Source organism: Vanrija pseudolonga, chromosome 7 (assembly GCF_020906515.1).
Source record: "Vanrija pseudolonga chromosome 7, complete sequence".
NCBI lineage: Eukaryota > Fungi > Basidiomycota > Tremellomycetes > Trichosporonales > Trichosporonaceae > Vanrija > Vanrija pseudolonga.
The window spans coordinates 2021319-2042484 of NC_085855.1; the positions used below are offsets into that span (position 1 = coordinate 2021319).

The 21166-nt window shown below is 61.8% G+C and overlaps 12 protein-coding genes across 13 annotated transcripts; 6 read left to right on the forward strand and 6 right to left on the reverse strand.

Annotated features, from left to right (window-relative positions):
• Window positions 1-1601: 1601 nt before the first annotated feature.
• Window positions 1602-3117, forward strand: LOC62_07G009662 (uncharacterized protein; the record flags this gene model as incomplete). The annotated part of the gene is made up of 3 exons (XM_062776216.1): window positions 1602-2482; window positions 2605-2998; window positions 3074-3117. Exons 1-3 carry the CDS (start codon window positions 2084-2086, stop codon window positions 3115-3117), a joined length of 837 nt encoding a protein of 278 aa, XP_062632200.1. The 5' UTR covers window positions 1602-2083.
• Window positions 3118-3652: 535 nt separating this feature from the next.
• LOC62_07G009663 (uncharacterized protein) lies at window positions 3653-4393 on the forward strand (the record flags this gene model as incomplete). The annotated part of the gene is made up of 1 exon (XM_062776217.1): window positions 3653-4393. The coding sequence occupies one exon, from the start codon at window positions 3653-3655 to the stop codon at window positions 4391-4393; it is 741 nt and encodes a 246-aa protein (XP_062632201.1).
• A 139-nt stretch (window positions 4394-4532) lies between these two features.
• Window positions 4533-5715, reverse strand: san (putative N-acetyltransferase san). The gene is made up of 4 exons (XM_062776218.1): window positions 5535-5715; window positions 5124-5326; window positions 4770-5012; window positions 4533-4718 (listed from the first exon to the last, which is right to left on the reverse strand). Exons 1-4 carry the CDS (start codon window positions 5706-5708, stop codon window positions 4610-4612), a joined length of 729 nt encoding a protein of 242 aa, XP_062632202.1. The 5' UTR covers window positions 5709-5715; the 3' UTR covers window positions 4533-4609.
• A 167-nt stretch (window positions 5716-5882) lies between these two features.
• Window positions 5883-6690, forward strand: PTRH2 (Peptidyl-tRNA hydrolase 2, mitochondrial; the record flags this gene model as incomplete). Its single annotated transcript, XM_062776219.1, has 3 exons — window positions 5883-5910; window positions 5986-6389; window positions 6440-6690. 3 exons carry the CDS (start codon window positions 5883-5885, stop codon window positions 6668-6670), a joined length of 663 nt encoding a protein of 220 aa, XP_062632203.1. The 3' UTR covers window positions 6671-6690.
• Window positions 6691-6953: 263 nt separating this feature from the next.
• Window positions 6954-8111, reverse strand: SPAP8A3.06 (Splicing factor U2AF subunit). The gene is made up of 5 exons (XM_062776220.1): window positions 7945-8111; window positions 7818-7895; window positions 7631-7771; window positions 7348-7584; window positions 6954-7298 (listed from the first exon to the last, which is right to left on the reverse strand). The coding sequence occupies exons 1-5, from the start codon at window positions 7968-7970 to the stop codon at window positions 7085-7087; spliced, it is 696 nt and encodes a 231-aa protein (XP_062632204.1). The 5' UTR covers window positions 7971-8111; the 3' UTR covers window positions 6954-7084.
• Window positions 8112-8355: 244 nt separating this feature from the next.
• On the forward strand, window positions 8356-9512 carry SEC17 (Vesicular-fusion protein SEC17). Its single transcript, XM_062776221.1, has 4 exons — window positions 8356-8499; window positions 8608-8761; window positions 8808-8988; window positions 9037-9512. Exons 1-4 carry the CDS (start codon window positions 8383-8385, stop codon window positions 9449-9451), a joined length of 867 nt encoding a protein of 288 aa, XP_062632205.1. The 5' UTR covers window positions 8356-8382; the 3' UTR covers window positions 9452-9512.
• Window positions 9513-9654: 142 nt separating this feature from the next.
• RSM10 (37S ribosomal protein S10, mitochondrial) lies at window positions 9655-10653 on the reverse strand. Its single transcript, XM_062776222.1, has 2 exons — window positions 10502-10653; window positions 9655-10448 (listed from the first exon to the last, which is right to left on the reverse strand). Exons 1-2 carry the CDS (start codon window positions 10591-10593, stop codon window positions 9689-9691), a joined length of 852 nt encoding a protein of 283 aa, XP_062632206.1. The 5' UTR covers window positions 10594-10653; the 3' UTR covers window positions 9655-9688.
• A 316-nt stretch (window positions 10654-10969) lies between these two features.
• On the forward strand, window positions 10970-13062 carry LOC62_07G009669 (uncharacterized protein). Of its 2 annotated transcripts, XM_062776223.1 has the most exons (8): window positions 10970-10998; window positions 11204-11705; window positions 11764-11784; window positions 11836-11957; window positions 12026-12389; window positions 12450-12484; window positions 12532-12856; window positions 12896-13062. In XM_062776223.1, exons 2-8 carry the CDS (start codon window positions 11208-11210, stop codon window positions 12935-12937), a joined length of 1407 nt encoding a protein of 468 aa, XP_062632207.1. In that variant the 5' UTR covers window positions 10970-10998; window positions 11204-11207; the 3' UTR covers window positions 12938-13062. The 2 variants fall into 2 exon arrangements, with proteins under 2 accessions (XP_062632207.1, XP_062632208.1); XM_062776224.1 differs by having other exon boundaries at window positions 10970-11705.
• mrs1 (putative arginine--tRNA ligase, cytoplasmic) lies at window positions 13053-15310 on the reverse strand. Its single transcript, XM_062776225.1, has 3 exons — window positions 14819-15310; window positions 14680-14744; window positions 13053-14618 (listed from the first exon to the last, which is right to left on the reverse strand). The coding sequence occupies exons 1-3, from the start codon at window positions 15062-15064 to the stop codon at window positions 13091-13093; spliced, it is 1839 nt and encodes a 612-aa protein (XP_062632209.1). The 5' UTR covers window positions 15065-15310; the 3' UTR covers window positions 13053-13090.
• Window positions 15311-15502: 192 nt separating this feature from the next.
• On the forward strand, window positions 15503-16511 carry NRK1 (Nicotinamide riboside kinase). The gene is made up of 3 exons (XM_062776226.1): window positions 15503-15564; window positions 15612-16102; window positions 16192-16511. Exons 1-3 carry the CDS (start codon window positions 15509-15511, stop codon window positions 16449-16451), a joined length of 807 nt encoding a protein of 268 aa, XP_062632210.1. The 5' UTR covers window positions 15503-15508; the 3' UTR covers window positions 16452-16511.
• Window positions 16512-16527: 16 nt separating this feature from the next.
• On the reverse strand, window positions 16528-17594 carry LOC62_07G009672 (uncharacterized protein; the record flags this gene model as incomplete). Its single annotated transcript, XM_062776227.1, has 2 exons — window positions 16528-17177; window positions 17219-17594. 2 exons carry the CDS (start codon window positions 17592-17594, stop codon window positions 16528-16530), a joined length of 1026 nt encoding a protein of 341 aa, XP_062632211.1.
• A 121-nt stretch (window positions 17595-17715) lies between these two features.
• Window positions 17716-20151, reverse strand: LOC62_07G009673 (uncharacterized protein). The gene is made up of 3 exons (XM_062776228.1): window positions 19751-20151; window positions 19500-19652; window positions 17716-19314 (listed from the first exon to the last, which is right to left on the reverse strand). The coding sequence occupies exons 1-3, from the start codon at window positions 19844-19846 to the stop codon at window positions 17833-17835; spliced, it is 1731 nt and encodes a 576-aa protein (XP_062632212.1). The 5' UTR covers window positions 19847-20151; the 3' UTR covers window positions 17716-17832.
• Between the last annotated feature and the right edge of the window lie 1015 nt (window positions 20152-21166).

Sequence of the window (21166 nt, forward strand, 5' to 3'; positions counted from 1 at the left end):
ACAAAAGGAAGATGAGCGGCGCGGTGAACGGAATTGTTATGTCGTCACGGCGGATTGGGTTGTAGGTGACTAGACTTGATGGGATGATTGTAATAGGCCACGTGACTCGAGTAATAGCACCAGTGTTCTGGATTTATTCTCCGTGTCGCGGATTGTATATTCAGGATCTGGTGTAGGTAACAAATGTCGTTATTGGCTGATGGGTGGCATGGTGGTTGGCCCTTGGAGACGATCGGATCCAGCATGACGCTTGTACACGCGCAGCGCAGTAGTTATTACTCTGGCCCCGTGCCGCCGCCGCCGCCGCCGCATGGCTTTTGCCTTGACTTGCCGCCCCCGCCTCGTCTCGCCAATGAACTATGCAAACCCCTGGTTGGCTGGCTGGCTTGCTGTCTGGCCGGCGCACACCTCTCCTCCCTCTTGCCATGGCAGTCGGCCCGGCCGCGTGCAATGTCCTGGATTCCTGCCGCCTTGCTCTGCTGCCCCGCACGCGATGCCAATGCCAATGCCCGTCGCCGTGCACTCCCCCCCCTCCCCCTTGCCCCCCTCTCGCCTGCCTCGTCTCGCCTACCGACACCAGATCAGATCCTGAACTGGCTGGCTCACGACGACAACGGGATACACGCTGCTGTTGCACCCACATGACCCGCTCGCTCGCTCGAAACGCCCACTCACCGGCGCGGGCTTGAACCTACCATGATTGCGAGCCGCTACGGCCTGCTCTCCTGCTCCTGCTCCTGCTGCTCATACTGCGAATGTCGCTCCTACACAGCCGTCAGCCGGCCATCGCGCACACACATGACGCGCCGCTGCGTGCTCTGCTGCAACCTGACCCCAGACTGACTGTCCCCGGGCCGCGGGACCTCGATCTCTCTCTCGTTGGTCCAAGGTCCCAAGAGCGTCTCTGGGTCTGCCTCCACCGACGAGGATACAATCTCCCCTTGTCCCCCCTTGGCTCTCTCGCGCTCTCTGTGCCCAGCCCGGCTCACATTGCCTTCCCTCCTCCCCCTCGTTGTCCACACAATCGTCACCGGCTGGCCCTTGCCCCTCTCGCCTCTCCGCCCCTCTCTGCCCCTCGTATCCCATCTCATATCTCTTCACGACCAGTGCCCCAAAGTGCATCATCATCATCATCATCATCATCGTAATCATACATCATCATCATCACTGCTTGCACACGACGAAGTTTCCCCCTCGTCGCCCTCTCCCTTCCCCCCGTCTCGGCGCTTTCCCAAAAGGTTGTCTTGCGACGACTACCTAAATCGCCCAAACCGGTCCATTTCTATCCGCGGCGCGTTGGTCTGAAACGCCAAGGTGTGGAATAAAGTGCGCTGTGGTAGCCAGCCCAACGACGGTTTGAACGGAAACCCCTATAACCTCCCTCCTGGCGCCAAAGTCGAGCGACAAGAGGATCCGCCGTGCGCGCTGCGGCTGCCGTGAGTGGTCTGGTCTGGCTCGTGGTCTGGTCTGGCTCTTAGGTCTTTTGGTCGGTCGGCTGTCGTCTTCCACCCCTGCCCACCTTCCTTCGCATCGCTCCCCTACCCTCCCCCCTCCAACCCTCCCCATCTTGTCTCTCATTTGCTTGCTTGTCACACTGTCCACTCCCCGACCCTCCCCCACCCACCCCCTTCAACCCCGCAGTCCTTTTGACAGTGTCCTGCTTTGGATATTACCCGACCGTGACCACGCTACACACACGGCAACGGCACGCGGCTCGGCGCGAAAACCGTGTCATTACAGCGCGGACCAGACATTGCATCCACCATCGCACACCCTTGCTCGCTTCGGCATCCCCCTTCACCATCCCTATCTCCCCTCCCTCACTCTACTACCTACTCGGCCTTGTTCTCACATTCTTCATCAGTGCATATCACTCTAGACTCTCATCATACGCATCGACCACGACCGCATAAACGATCACGAAGCCATTACATTTGGCACGCCATTTCGACACCCGAGCATGCTCTAGTTTGGCGGGCCACCCCGCCTTCACTACAGCCGCGACACGTCTTTAACCCGCCTTCCCCAACCCGTCGCCCATCGTTCGCTGGCAACTGCGGCTTCCCCAATCATCCCGCACCACATGGCCAGTGGTGGTGCCGTCGCCCCACCACACCCGCCGACCGGCGGGGGTTCATCCTCTCCGCCTGGACAAGCAGGCAACAAGGATCGCAAGAAGTCTGCTCACTGGACCGATTCAGATACAGAGGTGCTCATCAATGTCTTGTTACGGCATCGTGAAACTGGAAGAACGACCGACAATGGCTTCAAACCCGGCGTCTGGGACGAAGCGTCTGGTCTCTTGGAGAGAACCATGTATATGGGAGGACCCAAGACGCCAGATGCATGTAAGAGCAGATGGCAGCGACTTCAACGCGACTACAAGGTCGTCCGCGAACTCGAGGCACTGCGCGGCTTTTCCTGGGATCGCAACCAGCACCGGTTACACGCCAGCGAGGAAGCCTGGGAAGCAGCGGAAAAGGTGAGATGCCGCGCCATGCCCCATGTCGTCCCGCGTTGGTCGTCATCGTCGCGCCCTCGTACATCACGCTCGGGGTCACTCTGCGTCACCAGAAATAACGCTAACACGCATGCTCTACGCAGATCACAGAAGCCAAGAAGTACAAGAAGATCCACCTGCCATGCTACGATCAGCTGGCAATATTGTGTCCAGCCGAGAACCTGCGCACCCGCCCACGACTTTCACGACCTCGAGTGTCATCCACGTCGCTGGCATCGGATGGCTCAGCAGTCGTGTCGATGAACATTACCCCAACGACGGCAACGAACCCATCGGCTACCACCATCGTTGGCGCCCTTTCAGTGGCCGAGTCTGTGCACCACGACCATGCCAAGATCCTGAACGCTACCCACGGACATCATGATCAGCACCAACAACAACATGCGCTGCACCAGTCGGGAAACTCAAACCTTATGTGGCCAGAAGCCGATGATACTAGCATTGAGCGTATTGATGCCTCATTTACGCTCCCTGACAGTGTGAGTAGTGCCTGTCCTGGCGGAGAGCGGGTGTGGCGTGGTGACAACCTCCCTAACCATCGCGCAGTCCCAGCATGCGTTTTCAGTGCAACACAAACGCCTACCGCCTCCATATGATTCGGCGCTCCTTTCTGGTGCGGCGGCTGCCCAGCTCTCGCCCAAGCGTCAGCGCACAAACTCTGGCAACGCCCGCCGCACTGGCCTCCCCCATCAAACGACCCAAGCGTCTGCACTCTCATCACAACAGCAGCAGCACCAGCAGCATCAGCAGCAGCATCAGCAGCAGCAGCACCAGCAGCAGCAACAGCAGCAACAGCAGCAGCAACAACAGCAGCAACAGCAACTGTACCAGATGCCGATCGACACTCAACGAACAAATCCGTTGTCTCAGACGCATACCCCGCAGCACCAGCTGCCGCCTCATCACCAACCACCACCACCACCACACACATCACATCCACCTCCTCCCCCTCAAGCGCATCAGCACGCGCAGGCTCTCCCTGGACTGCCACCAGGTTCTCACACAAACCAAGGTGCACCTCAGCACTCGTATACCCATCCACACACGCAACAGCATACTACCCCCAACACCACACATTCGAGTCAGCTACCGCCATTCGGTCGCACTTCGCCTCCCTTTACGCCCTCCGTCATGGACCCCTCACTGCCATCACCAACAGTGTACCAGACACCGATCCCACCTGACGCGTCGCAGTTATTCTCTGGAGCTAGCATGGCCAATGGCAACGCCAACGGCCACAGTCATGCGCGCGCTGCTTCCATCGGAGGGAACAGACACAACCGCATGAACAGCCACAGTCAAGCACCGACCACCAATGGCACGCGTCATGCCCGAGCTGCGTCGACCAAGGCCGGTGACGATCGCCGAACGCCGATCCCTGTGGGCAACCACAACCGCACAATGTCGACGATCACCATCGGCGGCCAGGACCGCATGCAGTCTGGCGACCGAGGACGTGGCATGAACGGGGGCGGAGTGCCTCATCATGAAGCGTCCCTGTCGCCTCTAGCACCTGGCCCAGCTACCATTGGCACCGTCCAGGCGCCTTTGCTACCTGTAACGGGAGGCATGGGCCTCGCCGGCGGGCAGGGTGCCACACCTATCGCAGGCGCGCCAGGAGGTAACCTCTCTGGCCGTGTGCAGGCGGCGCCTGAGGTGGTTGCTGGCTGGTCGGACGCCCAGCGCCTCACCGAGGCTGTGCTTCGACTGCAAGAGCAGGAAAACCTGGCTGACGACGAGATGTTGGCCGTGCTGCAAGAGTTTGAGGAGAGCAGTCGGGCCGTCACGACCTATCTGGCCCTCAAAGTCGAGCACGTCCGGCTCAACTATCTCGGTAGCATCATTACAAAACGTGGACATTCGCATGGTTAGTAGAGAGGAAAGTAGACAACAAAAAAATCGGAAGGCAAGCGCATTTTGTAGCAGTTTGTGATCTTGGTAGGCGCGACATAGGGAGCATTAGTTGTCACTTTGACAAAACCCATGCCACATCATCTTGCAGTAACTAGAGTGGTGTGCAGCAGGTGCATTGTTGATATCTACAGTATCCGATGGTTGCGAGAGCATGTCGTGGGAGCATGCTCACGCCTACTTGCTCTCGCCGTTGGCGGCGCCCTCGCCGAGGGACGCGGCAATGTCGTCGAGGACGAGGATCCACGCGGCGCGGGGGTCCATTTTGGAGTAGTACGTCTCGTTGCTGGGGCGTGTTAGCAGGGCATCGTATCGCTCCTCAGGGCGCGATACGCACACTCCAGCCTCCTTGAAGCCCAGACGCTCGTAGAAGCGGCGCGCGGCGTCGTTGCCGACCTGGACGTGGACGAGGGCGCGGTTAATGGGCTTGCGTGGCGGCGCGGGCTGGAGGGCTCCGCGGGTCGTCGGGCCGGAGGCGGGCGGCGTGGGCGGGGGCGGGGCGGTGGGGTGCAGCGCGGCGCGGAGGGCCTGCTTGACGAGCGCGGCGCCGAGGCCTTGGGAGCGGTATGGGGCGAGGACGCTGAGCGAGGGAGCGCGCGTCAGCGCGCGAGCGAGCGGCGGGGAGTCGCGGGCCAAGGCAAGCCAGCCGAGTAAACAGGCCCCTCTCGGCACAGCCCGATCAACCACTCACGCAAGAGTCAAAATCGCCAGCGTCAGCGGCTGGGTCTTGCTCCCGACAACCTCGATGCGCGCACAGCACGCGCCGACGGGAATGTCGGCGTAGTACACGAGCTTGTTGATCTCGTCGAGCTCGGGGTCGAGCACGTCCTTGTAGAACTTTTCGCTGTACACGATCGGGAGGACGACCGAATTGATCTTGCGGAGCGTGCCGGCCTGCGGGGGGTGTGAGCTGCGTGACGGGCGAGGGGGCTGAGGATCGGCGCGGTGACGCAGAGCCTTGGGAGGCGGAGCTGTTGCTCGCGAGCAGCTCTGCCCAACCCCGTGCAAGGCAGTAGCCCCGCCAGAGGCTGGGCCTCACGGCCCAACCTCGCGCCTCGCGTCTCGCTGCGCTCGACGCTCGGCCGCTCGCTCGCGCACTCACATTGTTCACCGTCAAGCTCGTCAGCGTCGCCTTGGGCGCGGGCGACACCTTCTTCCTCGCGACGCCGCCATTCAGGCTCACGCTCTCGTGCTCGCCCCGCGCAGTCGCAAGGTCAAGCGGGGACGACACGGTCCCTGCCGTGCTGTACGTCGCGGTGACTGCGGATGGGGCCATGGCGGGGGGGGGGGGGCGGGGTGGGGTAACAAAGTCGAAAGTAAAAGTGGCTCTTGTTCGCGATATCGTCAGGCGAGCAGAGGAGCAATGTTGCCGACGGGCGGACATGGCGCCATCTCCGTTGGGGCTGAAAGAAGTTGAACTGCCTGGTCGTGTTTTGGCATCGTACACACCATGAGCCAGGTCAGAGACAGCGTCCAAGGTGGGTTACGGGCAGAGAGATGGTGCATGGTCGGGCTCGCTGACGCACGCTCGCTTGCTCGCTTCCTCGCAACAGCCGCCCTCGCGCCCATCCCTATCGCGCTGACTGTGCTCGCCTTCGTGCTGGGGTACAAGGCGCGCGCGGTGCTCTCGCCCGTGGTCGTCAACGCGCCGTCGGGCAGCCGCGCGGCGTCATCAAAGTCGAACGGCGGCGGCGGCAAGGGCAAGCGCTCCAACTCGCCAGTGCAGGCCCCCGCGCCGGAGGCGTACTCGGACGGCGCGACCGACTCGGACTCGGACGCCGACGACGAGGCGGCCGCCAACGCCGCCGACCTCAAGGCGGTCCGTCCGGGCGGGGACGAGATCAAGCTTGTCTTGGTTGTGAACGACAGCCTCAAGATGACCAAGGGCAAGATTGGCGCGCAGTGCGGGCATGCCACGCTCGCGTGTTACGAGACGCTTGCGCGGAGCAACCCCGCGGTGGGTGCTTCCTTCTCGCTGTCAGACCGCACCTGCTAACCCACCCCCAGCTCATCTCAAAGTGGAAGATGTACGGCCAGCCCAAGATCGCCCTCCGCTGCGCCAACACGGAAGAGCTCGAGGCGCTCGCGCGCCAGGCACGCGCGCTCAACCTCTGCGCGAGGACGATCCAGGACGCCGGCCGCACCCAGGTCGCGCCGGGGAGCAAGACTGTGCTCGGCGTCGGACCGGGCCCCGCGCGCTTGATCAACCAGGTCACGGGCAAGCTCAAGCTTTTGTAGCGATGCATAAGTAGATTGTGGCGGGGCTGTGGCGTGCCGAGGGGGCTGGCTTGACCCGTCGAGGGAGACGACGGCCGCGTCCTCTGCTAGAAGGAGCCTGGCTCGCGCTGGCTGGCGCTTGACTGGGGCGCAGCCACTGATCCGTGACTTGGCGGCGATGATGACAGTCTAGGAATCTCACCGCATAATTGCACTGATCAGTACGGTTCAGTTTAATGACGAAACGACGCCCGGCAGCAGAGACTTGCAACTGGTCTCAACACACCGACCTGCAACCACCCCACCATGGCACCATGCTACATCTGTTGCTGCTGATCTATGTGTTCACCACTGGCCATCCCAGGCCACCTCGCCGCCGCACTCCACATGCTCAACGCAGGCTCAAGCCCCGCTGCTCACACCCACACCGCTCGCCTAGTACCGTGCGCGGTCTGGGCCCCAACCGCCGTCGTCGCGTCCGCCAGTGCCACGGCTACGCGCGCCTCCTGGTGTCCAGCCGAGCTCGGCAGCCTCGGGGCCGTCACCACCGCCGTTGCCCAGCTTTGACCGCCGTGAGACGCGCTGGCTGGCGTGTACCGACGAGACGAGCGACTTGGTCGGGTGGCACAGGTGCATGAAGTTGCAGAAGCTGCGAGTGTTGTCAGTAACATTCCTTGCCAAAGCCGCGTCCCACTCACCCTTCGCGCTTGCACTCGCCCAGCTCGTTCTGGCGACAGCACGCCTCACGGAAGTCGCTCACGGGCGACAGCTCGGCGTGCAGAGGCCGCATGCCGTACCATCGGTTGTTGAGCATGTCGACGGCCTTGCCGGCCTCGGCCTCCCACTCGTACCGCACGTAGACATTGCCCTCGAGGTGGTCGCCGACATTGTCGCAGACGTGCATCTCTTGCACATTGCCGTACTTGCAGAGCTCGCTGAGGGGTTAGCTGGGAACCACTCCGTGAACGACAGCAAACTCACATGAAGAAGTCCTCGTAGAAACGGTCAAAGTCGGCCTGCAGCTCCTCCTTGCTCATACTTGCGCCTTCTGGCGTGTGCGCAGGGTTGTTGTAGACGTTGGGAAGGAGGACGGTCTGAGAGAAGTTGGGCTTGATGTGTTTTCTGGGAGAGTGAGTTGTTGCCCAAATCTAGCCGCGGCTCAACTCACCTGGAGCAGCGGTCACCATGCCTGCAGGCGCCGATCTTGAGGTAAAAGGAGCAGTTGACACGGTCCTGCTCAGTGCCGCTGATGAGGTTAGCGAGGGAAGGACGCGAAGGGGAAGGGGACTACCCACTAGATGTGGGCGAGATGAGACGCCATGTTCGGCTGTGTGTTGCTGTAGCTCGGGGGGCTGTGTAGCTTCGTTTTAGGATTCTGAATATGCTGTGTGATGAATGCTATCCGGTGCGATGTTGCTTGCGACCGATTGATGAGTGATTGTTGATAAGATCAAGAAAGTCGAGAAGTGTGTCTGCTGATAACTTGTTGTTCTGTGCAATCGATCAACGTCACTTCCACTCCGCCAGCACCTTCCTTGTGCCACACGCTGACTAATCCCGCTTCCGGCCTCCCAGCACAGCTTTCCCACGGTAGTCGCCCCCTTGGCCTTGGCTGCGCCACCCGGCAACGTCACTCCACCTACGCAGCGCGCTGTGCGCAATGCTGCAATGATGCAAGCCGCTGGAACAACAATCTCATCACCAACCTTCAATCACACCCATACCACACAACCATGGCAACACGCGGTGACGACTTGTTTGCAAAGGCCGAGAAGAAGGCAAAGTCCTCAACAGGATGGTTTAGCTCGTCGAGCTCAAAATGGGAGGACGCCGGCGACCTCTTCCAGCAGGTAGGTGTGGAGGGGAACGGCGTGGACGACGACGCGGCGGCCGAGGCGGAGCCAGCACAGCACGGCCCCCACCAGTCAATGTAAACACTGTACTTACACAAAACTCAGGCCGGAAACGCGTACAAGGTCGACGGACGCTGGACCGAGTCGGGCAAGGCGTTTGAGCGCGAGGCCGACTGCCGACTCCAGGCGGGTGAGAAGAACGATGCGATGAACGCGTTCCACAACGCCGCCAAGAGCTACAAGAAGAACGACCCTGCGGGTGAGTTGAGGTCATGGAGCATTGGAATGCAAGCTCACGTCCCTAGCGGCTGTCAACGCCCTCCACGCCACCATCAAGCTCATCATTGAGGCTGGCAACTTTAGGCAGGCGGCCGACCGCGAGAAGGAGATTGCCACCATCTACGCCCAGGACGGCTACGATATTGCCAAGGCGCGCGACAGCTTCCAGCGCGCTGGTGACTGGTACAAGCAGGAGGACGCCAATGCGTGAGTGGAGCTGGATGTTGTGTGACATGGCCAAGCTCACCACATCAGCACCGCCAACCAGTGCTACCAGCAGGCGGCCGAGCTCTCGGCCGACCTGGGCGACTACCAGCGCTCGGTCGAGCTGTACACGACTGTCGCCGACTGGTCGCTCACGTCGCCCCTGACAAAGTACTCGGTCAAGGAGTACTGGCTGAGGGCGGTGCTGGCCGCCATGGCGACGGGCGACCTCGTGCTCGCGCAGCGCCTGCTCGACACGTTTGCCCAGAAGGACGTCACGTTCCCGTCTACCCGCGAGGCCAAGTTTGCCAAGGAGATTGTCGACTCGTGCGAGGAGGCCGACGTCGAGCGCTACACGGCCGCAGTGTACCAGTACGACCAGGTGACCAAGCTCGACAACTGGAAGACGAGCGTCCTGCTGCGCATCAAGAAGGCGCTCGAGGACGACGACAGCGGTCTCACTTAGGGGCATAGAGGATGTGGTTCGTGTTTCTTCGAGCTGCGTGCCTGTGTATTTGTAGAGGGGCATGCAGTGTTGGGCTAGAGAGGTGTGTAGGGTTGGGTCAGGAGCTGGGTTCTGATGGGATCGACCGGAGTTGTGCGTTCGTGCTCGTTAGAGAGCCAGCCTCACATGACTTCAACCCGCCACCCCAGGCTGCACCTCGTCATGCCCTATGAGATGCTGCATATGCTGTAATCTGCTCTATGATGACTTGGTGGGCTCGGCAGCGTCGGCCGCTGGCTCAGCGGCAGGCGCCTTCTCCACCTTTTCGGCCTTGGCCTCGACCTTGGCGTCGACCTTCTCAACCTTCTCAACCTTCTCGGCGCTCTCAACCTTCTCCTCCGCCTTCTTCGCCTCGACCACCTCGGGCTCCTTGGCCTCGGGGGCAGCCACGACCTTGGGCTCGTCCTCAAACTCGAGGCCCTGGCTCAAGGCCTTGACAATCTCGGCGGTGGCCTTCTCGAGCTCGGTCTCGTCCTTGCCCTTGACCTGGCCCTGGAGGTCGGCCATCTCGCCGCGGGCAAAGCCAAACTCGACAAACTCGTGGACGTAGGCCTTGATGCCGACGCCGGCGATGCCGTTGCGCCGCAGGTAGCGGAGGTAGAGGTCGACGACCTCGCGCTCCGTGTCGAACACCTTGATGGTGCGGCGGTGCGTCATGCGCTCAAAGTTTTCCTGGGCCTTCTTGTGGACGAAGGGCGACTTGAGCACCGTCGTGAGCTCCTTGGTGGTCGGGAGACGCGCGATGCCCGACGTCGGGATACGGAGCGACTTGGCAGTGTGTGCCGCAAACTCGGAGTAGAGGTCGAGGTTGGCCGGGTGGTGCGCGCGCAGATGGATGGTCGCGACGTGGATGCCGTGCGAGGTGGGGACGGGCTTGAGCTTGGGGAAGTTCAGAATGCCCTGATCGCTGATGAGCACAACGGGGTCGCTGTTGGCATTGGCAGCCGCGACGGACGAGCTGGGCTAGGTTAGTGGTGCGCGCGAGCAGCGAGCAGCTCCGCCTCGACTCACGAGGCGCGCGATGATGTTGATGCAATGGCCGAGGGGCGGGCGGTGCGGGCCAGTGCACCGATGCTGCCCATGACGCGGTTTGAAGCGGCCATGGTGGGTTTTGTTGTTATTGTTGTTATCGACCTCGATGCGATAGAGTTGCTCGTGACCGGCGCCTGCGTGCAAAGAAAGTCGAGCAGCAAGCAGTAGCTGCCGAACTTGGCTGCACGACTTTGCGATCGGATGATGCCGTAGTGGCCATAAATGTCCCCCCTAGTTAAACACGTGGTGGTGTTCAATATTCCATATACGGGCGGAATGTACCTATCAGGCGGTTGATCTTGCGGGTGGCGGCCGGATGGCTGCGGTGGGCTTGTGGGGAGGCGCTTACGGCTTGTGTGGGGAAAAGGCAGGAAGGCGGGGGGCGGGAAGCGTTTGAAGTGCGGCAAGTCAGGTGTTTGCCATGTCAGCCCATGTCAGGTGAGGGCACCACGCCAGCAGGACGCAGGAAAAGCAAAGTAAGTCGCAATCTCACCAGTCGCGGTTAGCGGCCATCGTTTCGCCTTTATTTGGCTTTGGGCCGAAGCAAAGGGCGGAAGGACGAGGCAGCATGACAGGACAAGGTCCAGGACAAGAGTAGACCATCAAGAGGCCAGCAAGGCCAGACAAGGCCGCCGCCGTCCTCGTCGTCGTACGCACGGCGGCACGGCACTCACTGCACAGGCCCATGCTTCGTCGGACGACTTTGGACTCATTCCGCTTTTATAGCTCGATCTCGTCACCCCCCGAGCACAACCCGCCCGCACACCCCCAACACAGTAGTAGACTTGTGTGTGTGTGTGCATACACACAACCACACAGTCACTCTCTCACTCTAGTCGTCGTCGACGCCATGAGCAACGACACTCCAGCGCCCATCCCAGTGCCCCCTCCGGTGCCCCCACCACCAGAGAAGGGGCGCAAGCCGCTGTCGCCCCTCAAGCGTGTGGGCAACCGCCTCACAAAGAAGCCGCCCAAAGTACCACCCAAACCTCCACCCAAGGACAGTGCAGACTCGAGCCCAACCAGCCCCGTATCAGAGTCGCCGTCAACGCCCAGGTCACCACTGCTGTTCACCCCGCCGGCACACATTGCAGAACAGCTCGCCGCCGCCCAGGCCACCGCCGCCGTCCACGTCGAGAAGATTGAGACGTCCATGACCATGGTTGCTGATACCCTCGGCGGGGTGAGTTGCCAGTGACACGCTAGATTACTTGTTTTGGGGCACTAACGTACTCGGCCAGTACGACAAGCTCAATGGCATGGTATGTGGTTGTGTCTTTGTTGCCGCCGCAAGCTCACCCCCAATCCCCCAGATTGCGCTATACAACCCTTCGCTATACGTGTTCGCCACGCAGAGCTACCTGAGCATCACGCCGCTGCTCAACCAGCCGGCAAAGCTCATGTTTGCGCTGGTATTCCTCACAATCGTGGCAATGTACGATACCCGGTCGTGGCCGTGGCCGTGGTGCGTGTGCTGCAGTAGCTGACCGAACCGAACCGCAGGGCCGTGCCAGTGCTCGCCATTCCGATATCGTTTGTCGCACGCAATCTGGGGCACTACTACCTGTTATTCACCGCTCGCACGATCCTCCGCACTGGTCTCACCGCCGCCCCACCATATGTCAAGGGCACGCTTGTGGTCATGGTGCTGTCCGCGGCGGTGCACCTCATCCCGCCAGCCGTCTTCGACCTGCGTTACCACTTTGGCGCCCTGTGGGCCTTTTCAATCCCCGCCATTCTATTTATCACGCCGACGCCGGTTAGTCCACTCGCCGGACTGATAGCAGAGTATGGCGAAACGCACCTCCGTGCCGCGCTCGCAAAGATTGATCTCCCCTTCAAGATTATCGCCGACAGATCGACGCAGGTGGGTGGTCGGCTTGTTGTGCATGGGGCGCATCGCACGACACAGCTGACTTACCTCCAGGCGATCATTGCCGCTGCCGCCATCGGCGGGTTATTGTGAGTGACCAGTGTGCGTGGGGCAGGACTGCCACTAACAAACTCAGTTACATCGGTTATCTAGGCCACATCGCCGCCTACGTTCTCACGTTTGCGCTGCTCATGGCTCAAACGCTCCAAGTCTTTGGCACACCTGAAGCCGCCGTACCCCCCGAGGCCGCGCTCGAGGGCCTCCACCTCCAATTGGTCGGCTGCCACAGTCTTATCGCAATGTGGGGTTGGCGCACCATCACCTCGGCCATCGAGGAGCTCGAGATTCCTCCCTTCTTCTCGCTCAGAGGCCTCATTGTCCACTATGTCCCAACCTACTACCTCTGGATCACTCTCCTTTTCGTCGCTATGGTCGCGACCACACCTGAACATAACGAAACCGTAAGTTGTCACGCGAGGCGATATATCTGACATCACCAGCACATTACGACCTGGTATGCCCAAATCCTCACAAAGTTTTAATCCTGTTGTTCCTCCCCCTTTTTATAACACCTACCTTTTATAACACATATCACTGGGCCTATTAACACCACCACTACACCCCTTACACCAAATATACCGTGTCCTGTAACACCCCTGGAATGTCATGTCTATGCATATTGCACCGCCTACAAATTACATGCGCTCAATGGGGGTGAGCGAGAGGATCTTCATGGCCGAGTTGAGGACAGAGCGGATCTGGATGAAGAGGAACAGGCGTGCCTGTGCCTCGGCCTCGGAGGCACCAGAGACCTTGATGGTCTCCCAGGCCGAACCGACGAGGTGGGACAGACGGAAGCACCAGCCAACAATCGTCGAAGGCTCACGGAACTTGAGCGCGTTCTTGACGGCCTCGGGGTACAGGGCAAGGTGGTAGATGATCTCGGCAATCTTGGGGTCGTTGAGGATGGAAACGTTAATCTCGTCGGCAGAGTCGACAACGTGGACATTGGGGTTCTTGCGCTGAACCGAGCAGAGACGAACGTGCGAGTACTGGATGAAAGGTCCAAAGTCGCCCTCAAACGACGTGCAACGCTTGATGTCAAAGGTGTAGTCGCCACCACGCTTGCCGGTCATGTCTTGAATCTTGACGGCAGTCGAGCCAATGATGGCCGAGGTTCCCTCGGGGTCCTCGACCTGGGCGTACTTCTGCTCGTTGCTCTTCATCTGCTCGTGCATGGCGTCCTTGGCGTCGGACAGAATGTCGGACAGGAAGACGACGGTACCCTTACGGGTCGACATGCCGTGGACCATGCCAAAGGTGATGTGCTCAATCTTGCCAGCAGTCTCCTCGCCCATGAGCTCGAGCGTCTTGTTGAGCTGCTTGAAGTGGAACTCCTGCTGCTTGGCAGTGATGATGATGTGGTGGTCGAACTTGTAGTCGCGGTACTTGTCGTACGCGCCTCCGAGATCACGGGTGAGGTAGATGGTAGTGCCGTCGGCCTTGCGGATAATAGCCTTGTCCATCTTGAACTTTGTCAAGTCGACAAGGAGCGCACCGCGGTCCTCGCAGGTGAGGCCCTTCTCCTCGCAGATCTTGATGGCACGCTGCATCGACTCGGGCGAAACCATCGACTCGCCCCAGTAGACGTCAAAGTGGACGTTGAGGGTGGCGTACGTCTCCTTGAGCTTGTCAATCGACAGCTCACGGAAGCGGCTCCACTGGGCAAGAGCCTTGGGGTCACCGTCCTCCATGGCCTTGAAGACACGCTTGGCCTGGGCGTGGATGGTGTTGTCGGCGTCAACCTTCTCGCCGGCGTTGAAGCGGGCCTTCTCAGCGTCATTGTCCTTGTTGATGGCAACGTAGACCTCGAACAGGTGGTGGATGGGATCGGCGAGGAGCTTGGCCTCGTCTCCGTACTTGTCGAAACCAATGGACAGGAGACCGTACTGGGTTCCCCAGTCACCGAGGTAGTTGAGGCGGGTGACCTTCCAGCCCTGAGTCTCGTGCAGGTTGCAGATAACAGCGCCGATAATGGTCGAACGGAGGTGGCCAGCGTGGAAGGGCTTGGCAATGTTGGGCGACGAGAAGTCGACGAGGAGGTGCTTGCCCTTGGCCTCGTCGGTGGTACCGTAGGCCTCAGTCTTGGCCTCGGGGTTGGCCTCAGCCGCCTTGGACATGCGGTTGACGGTTTGGAGGATGTGGTAGGTGAACGACTCCTGGCTGTGGGGTGTGTCAGCGTCGCCCGCTGCAGCAGCTCAGCACCGCGTCTCGTCAAACTTACTTGAACTGGAACATCAAGAAAGCGCCCATCTGCTTGACCTCGGAGAGGTAGTTGTCGGGCTTGAACTGTGACCGTTGTCAGTGGCACATCGCAGTGGAGCCCGCGCGCCGCGCTATGACAGCCCGTGTTTTTTACGCACCACATCGAGGACCTTCTTGGCCCACTCGTCGGGCTTGCCCTTCTTAAAACGGGGAATAGCAACGGCGAGGTCGGCACCCTTCTTGCCCGTGTCGACGCCGGCAAAGATCTTTTCAGGCGTCTCGTCCCATGCCTCGGCGACGACCTTGGCGACGGCGGCCTTGAACTGCTCGATGGGGACGCGGGTGTAGTCGACCCCTGGGATCTGGGGGACAGGGGTAAGCTCGTAGGATTTTCCTGGCGCCATCGTGGTGGTGGAGTAGCGGGTGGTGGTGGTGGCGAGAGGAGGGGAGATGCGCGAGATAGTATTAGATTGGCCGGAGATTGGCGGGAGGAAAGAGGGAAGGCGCGACGCGAGGGTGGGACGACGTGCGATGCGGCCGAGCGTTAGGCGAGCGAGCGACAGACGCTGAATGGTGCTGGCGCTGATGTGGGTTGTTTTTGAAGCGCAAGAGTGATGCGCTGTGAGTATTGTTTGTGGTTAAAAGACGAAGTTGAACGAGTCGCAGCTGTGTCGCTCGCTCTGTTCCACCTCGTCGATTTCAGGATTTCGAGTAGGACAAGGAAAGTTGGGATTGGCAGTCACGTGACTATGTCTCACCCGAGTCGGATAACGATCCCCGGAGCGGCGAGTGATGGCGATTGATTGCTGATGAGCAATGCGACTTGTGCTGACAACTCCACATCGGCAATGACAACGGCGACGAGCAAGGCGAGCAAGACACGGGTGATCCTCGTCGGCGTGGGGTGAGTGTCGCGTGTGTGCGTGGCAGTGGCCGTGCTCACACACCCAGGGGCGCAAGCTGCGCCGGCAAGACGTCGCTCGCGAAGCATCTGCGGAGACTGCTCTCGCCGCACGCGGTCCTGCTGCACATGGACGACTTTGCGCCGGCCTCGGAAGACGTGCCCATCTCGAAAGAGCACGGCATCCAGGACTGGGACGACCCCGAGACGTGTATCCTGTGGCCCAAGGCGCGCGCCGCCATCGCGCAGATCAAGAAGACGGGCCACCTGCCGCCGGGGCACACGAGCAACGACCACCTCAACCAGCTGAGCGCGGTCGGCATCGAGCCCGAGGCCGAGGCGTACTGGACGGCCGAGCTGCGCCGCGTCGCCGATGACAGCGCCGCGCGCGGCGAGGACATTGTGTGGGTGCTCATCGACGGCTTTGTGCTCTACTACGACGCCGAGGTGGCGTCGCTGCTGGATGTCAAGCTGTTCGTCCAGGTGCCGTACGACGTGCTCAAGGCGCGGCGGGAGAAGCGGTCGACGTATGCGCTGCAGAGTGAGTGGTGTGGCGTGGGGGCGGCTGGCGCCGCGACAGCCGCCCACACGAATACCATCACGGCGCAACGCCCGCTAACACGCCCCCAGACCCCGACTCGATCGGCGAGGTGTGGACCGACCCGCCAAACTATTTCGACAACATAGTGTACCCGGGCTACCTCAAGGCCCACGCGCACCTCTTCGCCAACGGCGACGTGGAGCACGGCGCCCTGCTCCCCGGTACGGGGATCACGGTGCTCCGGCCTGGCGAGGGCGTGCCGGGCATGACGAAGATCGTGTCGCAGGCGTGCGAGGTGCTCGTTGAGGATGTCAAGGACGGGAAGAAGGTGTTTGTCGAGGCGGCGTAGATTAGACGGAGACGGAGACCAGTACAGAAGAAGATACATAGATGCGAGTGTCTTGCAGCAGTGGAGCAGCAAGAGTCTAGTCGTTGTCGCTGTCGGCGACGACGAGCAGCGACGACATGCGCCCGGCATGCAGCGCGAGTACCCTGCCGTCGACAGGCACTCTGGTCCACGCGTCGGCTCTGGGCCCCTCGAGCCCGAGCTGCCCAAACGCGTCTGGCGTGAGCGACTCGACCAGCAAACAGGACTTACTATCCCCGCGGGCCCACACGGCGCCGGCGTCGACGAGGACGAGCTCGAACCCCCCCCCGAGGGCGAGGTCGGCTACCTCGTCGTCACCGTCGCCGTCGTCATCCCCCGCCTCCTCCTCGTCCCCAACCCCACCCCCACGCACACGCACAACCTCGACCCCACCAAGAGCGTCCAGCACGAACCCCTCCCCCGCGGCGCTGATCGCCGCGAACCGATTCCCAGGGGCGCCAGACACGCGCTCCACGCCGAGTCCCTCGAACGCGTCGAGGACGACGAGGCGCGGCTCCGCGCCGGAGCCAGAGCCGCCGCGCGCGTCGAAGACGAGCTCGAGGACGTGTGCGCCAGAGAGGAGGAGCACACGCGCCTCGCTCGCTGCGAGGGTCACTTCGTCGTGCAGGAAGGGATGGGACAGCCGCACGCCGTTCGTGCCGGTGTACAGGTCGGGGAGGGAGGGGAAGCGGTGTACGCCGTCGCCGCCTGGCGTCGGTCAGCTTGCCATGCCATGCCGCGCGACTCACGCCGGAATGCCACCGCCGGGCCAAGATCCGTCGCCACGACGTCGTCCCATTCCACCCCCGAGGCTGCGAAGTCCGGGGGGAGGTGTATTCTCCGCTGTGAGAGCACTGCTACGGGCCGGTCGTGCGTCTTGATCACGCGCGATATTGGCCTGTCGAATGCCTTGAGCGTGCCAACGAGCGGGTCGTCGCCCCACGCTGTTATTGTCGGCGGCGTGGACGACAAGCTCGGTCTCGACGCAACAGTGCACGTCCAGTCGTGGTGCAGGATGTTGTCGGCGCGCCCGATATCCGTTGGCGTGCCCAGCGTTGGCTTGGCGCCAGTACGCGCGTCGAGGGCGTGGCAGATGTTGTTGCCTAGCGCTATGAGCCGCGGCATGGACGATGCGTTGTTGATGTGGTGGTCGTCGAAAGTGGAGGTGGTTCAATGACAGAAGTCAGTACCTCATCAATTGACCTTCGGCCGTTCGCTTCGCTCACGGCCTCACGCCCGCTCACGTCCGCACAACCCAAGATACATACACTCTACACTACAGTACACGGATAGTACAGGATAGTCCGAGATCGTGTGTGGATAGATATTAACCCATCGTGTGTGGCTATTAACGCAATGACTCCTACGCCAGGTCCATCGCATTAGGCTTTTCCTCAAACGGGCTGCGTAACGAGCCCTTCTGGTTGTCCTCGGTGGTGGCAGCAGGCAGCGCCGTCATTGCCAGCGCGCCTATTCTGCCCTTTCGCGCCTGTCTAGGCCGCTTGATCACGACGTGGCCGTCGCGGTCGCTATCGCTGTCCCAGCTCGAGCTCGAGTGACCGCTTGCCTTGGTCGCGGCTGGCTCGAACGCCGAGCCGAGGCCGAGGTGGTTGAACGCCGCGGCGGGCGGGGCGAGCGACTCGGTCGCTTCTCCGCGTCGCGCGCGTTCGTCGCCGCGTGTTCGGCCAGACGTGGGCTCGTACGAATGTGAGCGGAGCATCCTCGGCACCGCCGTGTCGGGAGCTGATGCGCGGCGCTTGGCTGGCGAATGGGCAGGCGATGGCGATGAAACCGTCACCATGCCGTTGAAGGACGAGATGGTCGGGGTGCGTGGTGAGGGGTTGTCACCGCCAGTGATAGTTGGCACTGCCTGCGCCTCGAGCTCTGCCTCGAGGTCGCTGGCCGTGAAGCTGCGCCCGCGCTGCAGGAGCGATGGACGGCGACTTCCGCGCTCGCTTCGTGATGAGTTGCGCGAGAGGGATCGGGGCCCGCCGAGTCCGAGCCCGAGCCCAAGAGCCGACGGCTCAGCCGTCATCGGCGAGAGCGTAAACGACCCTCCTCGGCTTAATGGCGGGGTCTCCGCACCCGTGCCCAACTGCGGGCTGCCCGACGGAGGACCCAACGACGCGGTCCGCGCAAGCCCGACCGTCTCCTTTGCCGTGTTCTGCAACGTCGTAGATAACCTCAACACCCTGCCCGTCTTCTCGCTGGGCGTGTCCGAGTCCTCGTCGTCGAGAAAGTCCATGCTGCTGACGCGCTTGACACCTGGGCGGGCGAGCCGTTCCTTACGCGTGAGCTTTCGCTCTGCCACCTCGGCACCCAGACGCGTATCGGCCAACGCGAGCACAGCAAGCTTTGCACGCGTCTCGGTAAATGAGTGGTGCCATGATTTCAATGAGAACGTGCGAACGGCGTCGTCGCAGGGTGCAACAACGGCATCGTTGTCGACTGTCGAGGCGGAAGAGTTGGACGTGGCGGGAGAAGGCAGCAGGGGAGCAGTGGTCAACGCGGCAACGGCCAGGACAGGGCGGGAATCGGCGCTGCCGATCGACTCTGTATCAGTGGAGCCCGCTGCCGACTCGTCCGCGTCCATGCTGCTATCCGAGGGGGATAGCGACGCCGAGGTACGACTCCGACGGGTCTGACGTGAGCTAGTTGCGATTGGCGCGTCGACAAGGACGGGGCGTTCCTGAGACTGAGGAGGTGGGCGGCTGCTCTTTGTGCTCCGAGGGTTTGTCCCACGCGAAAAGGAGCGCAGCACGAGGCGTGCGAGCTCGTCGAGAACTTCTGGCGTCGGCATGGCTCCTGGTGGAAAGTGGAGTGCGTCTGGTGGGCGGGCGAGGATCTGCAGCAGAAGCGTGGTCAGCGCGTGGTCTTGGGACTTGCTCAACTCGATCAGGTTGTGGGAGTGGAGGTAGGAGGTAGGTAGCGGCGGCGTCGAGCGCCTCAGCGCACCGCCTCACACGCCTCGCGCCTCACACACACCACCCCCACCCCCACCCACGATCGGTGACTAGCCGCCGTACTCACCGTCTCGAGCACCTCGACCTCGTCCGCCGTCCAGTTGTCGCGATTAGCAATGTCGTCCGGGCTGGGTGTGAGGACTGCGAGGCCCGACACGTCCGGCGTGAGGGGTTCCGGGGTCGCATTTGCGAATGCAAGCGAGCGGGGGATACCGAGTGCCTGGGTGTGGTGTGAGCGGCTGCGGGTTGGGGAGTGTGGAGCGGCGTCGACGAGAATAGCGAGCGGGGTGTGAAGTCCGAGTTGCCACCGCTACTTACCAGCTCATATGGGAGCGGCGTGCATGGCCCCGACGCGGCGTCGGCGCCAGTCGTCGGCATGGCGAGGCGCAGGCTTGCTGCGCCTGCGCGGGTCATTGCAGGCGGCTGTGGTGGGCGTGATCTCTTGCCGAATTGTTGACAAGGGTGGTGGCAATGGAACTGTTACAGCGTGACTGACGATTGATCGCCGGCCGGGCGACGATTGAGATGGATCGCGGGGGTTGGGTTGGGTTGGTTCCGGGGCGGGGGGTGGCAGCAAGTTGGTCGGGGAGGGGTAGCGACGTCGAGTCGATGCTTGGCACGCCGCGTCAAGCAGCGGGGTGTGTGTCGAGGCCGTCAAGGCGTGGATGCGTAGTGTCGTGCAAGAGAAGACGCGCCGATGGATGGATGTACGATGCAGGGTGTGTCAAGGGGGTTGTGGTGGGGCTTTGAGCATCTGTATCAAGTGAGTGGGGGGAGAGGAGGCGCAGCTGGGCATCGGTCGGCGGCGGCGACGGCCAAGGGCAGCAGCCACCCACCACACCCTGCCATCCCATCCATCCATCCGGAAGTGTCCATTCCTGGCAAGATGGCGTTGGGCCAGTAGCCTCGTCTTGGCTCCCTCGTCGTCCCGAGGGAGGGAGGGGCAGGCCCACGTCCCCCCACCGCTGCGCTGCCTCCTGCTCGCCTCGTTCTGCCAGGGTAAGGCCCGCCCACGCCCACGATGCATGACAGCATGAAGGAGGAGGGTCCGGAACGTCGACCCCACCCACCCCCACGCATCTAAGCTTACACTCTGCAGAGTGCCTCTGCCCTTCCTGCCCCAGCTCCACCCACTCGCGTCCCCCTCCCTCCCTCGCGTCATGCCTCTGTCCCCCATTTGTCCATGTCCCCACCATGAGCATTACGGCAATATCGTGCCTGTGGCGTCTGACATGGAAGCACGACGCGGCTGCACTACTGCTGGTGCTGCTGCTGCTGCTGCTGCTGCTGCTGCTGCTGCTACACTGCACTGCACACGCTACTGGCCTGACCTGACCACCGCACCACCGCGTCGCAGCTCACATGATGATACCCATGACGTGTGGGATGCCCGCGTCCTTGGTCAACTCTAGGGGAGGTGGGCGACAATGACGACAACGGCGGCAGTTGCGGTTCAAGTTGCATCAACTGACTCGACGTCTTGGACCTGCCCCACGTCCCTTGCACAACGCGTCGTCGGTGGTCAGTCGTCGGTCGCGTCGACTCCATCGACTCCCATCCCACCTCCCCCTTTGCTCTTCCCAAGCCCCACCGCGCCACCACCGCCCCCCCGATTCTTGCAGTGCCGTCCCGTCCCATCCCCCTTAGCCTGTACCAACTGTCTGGGTGCAACAGCCGCAAGCCACAGCTGCCGGTGGCGCCAGGCGCCAAAAACGCCCATCGACCATCCCACCC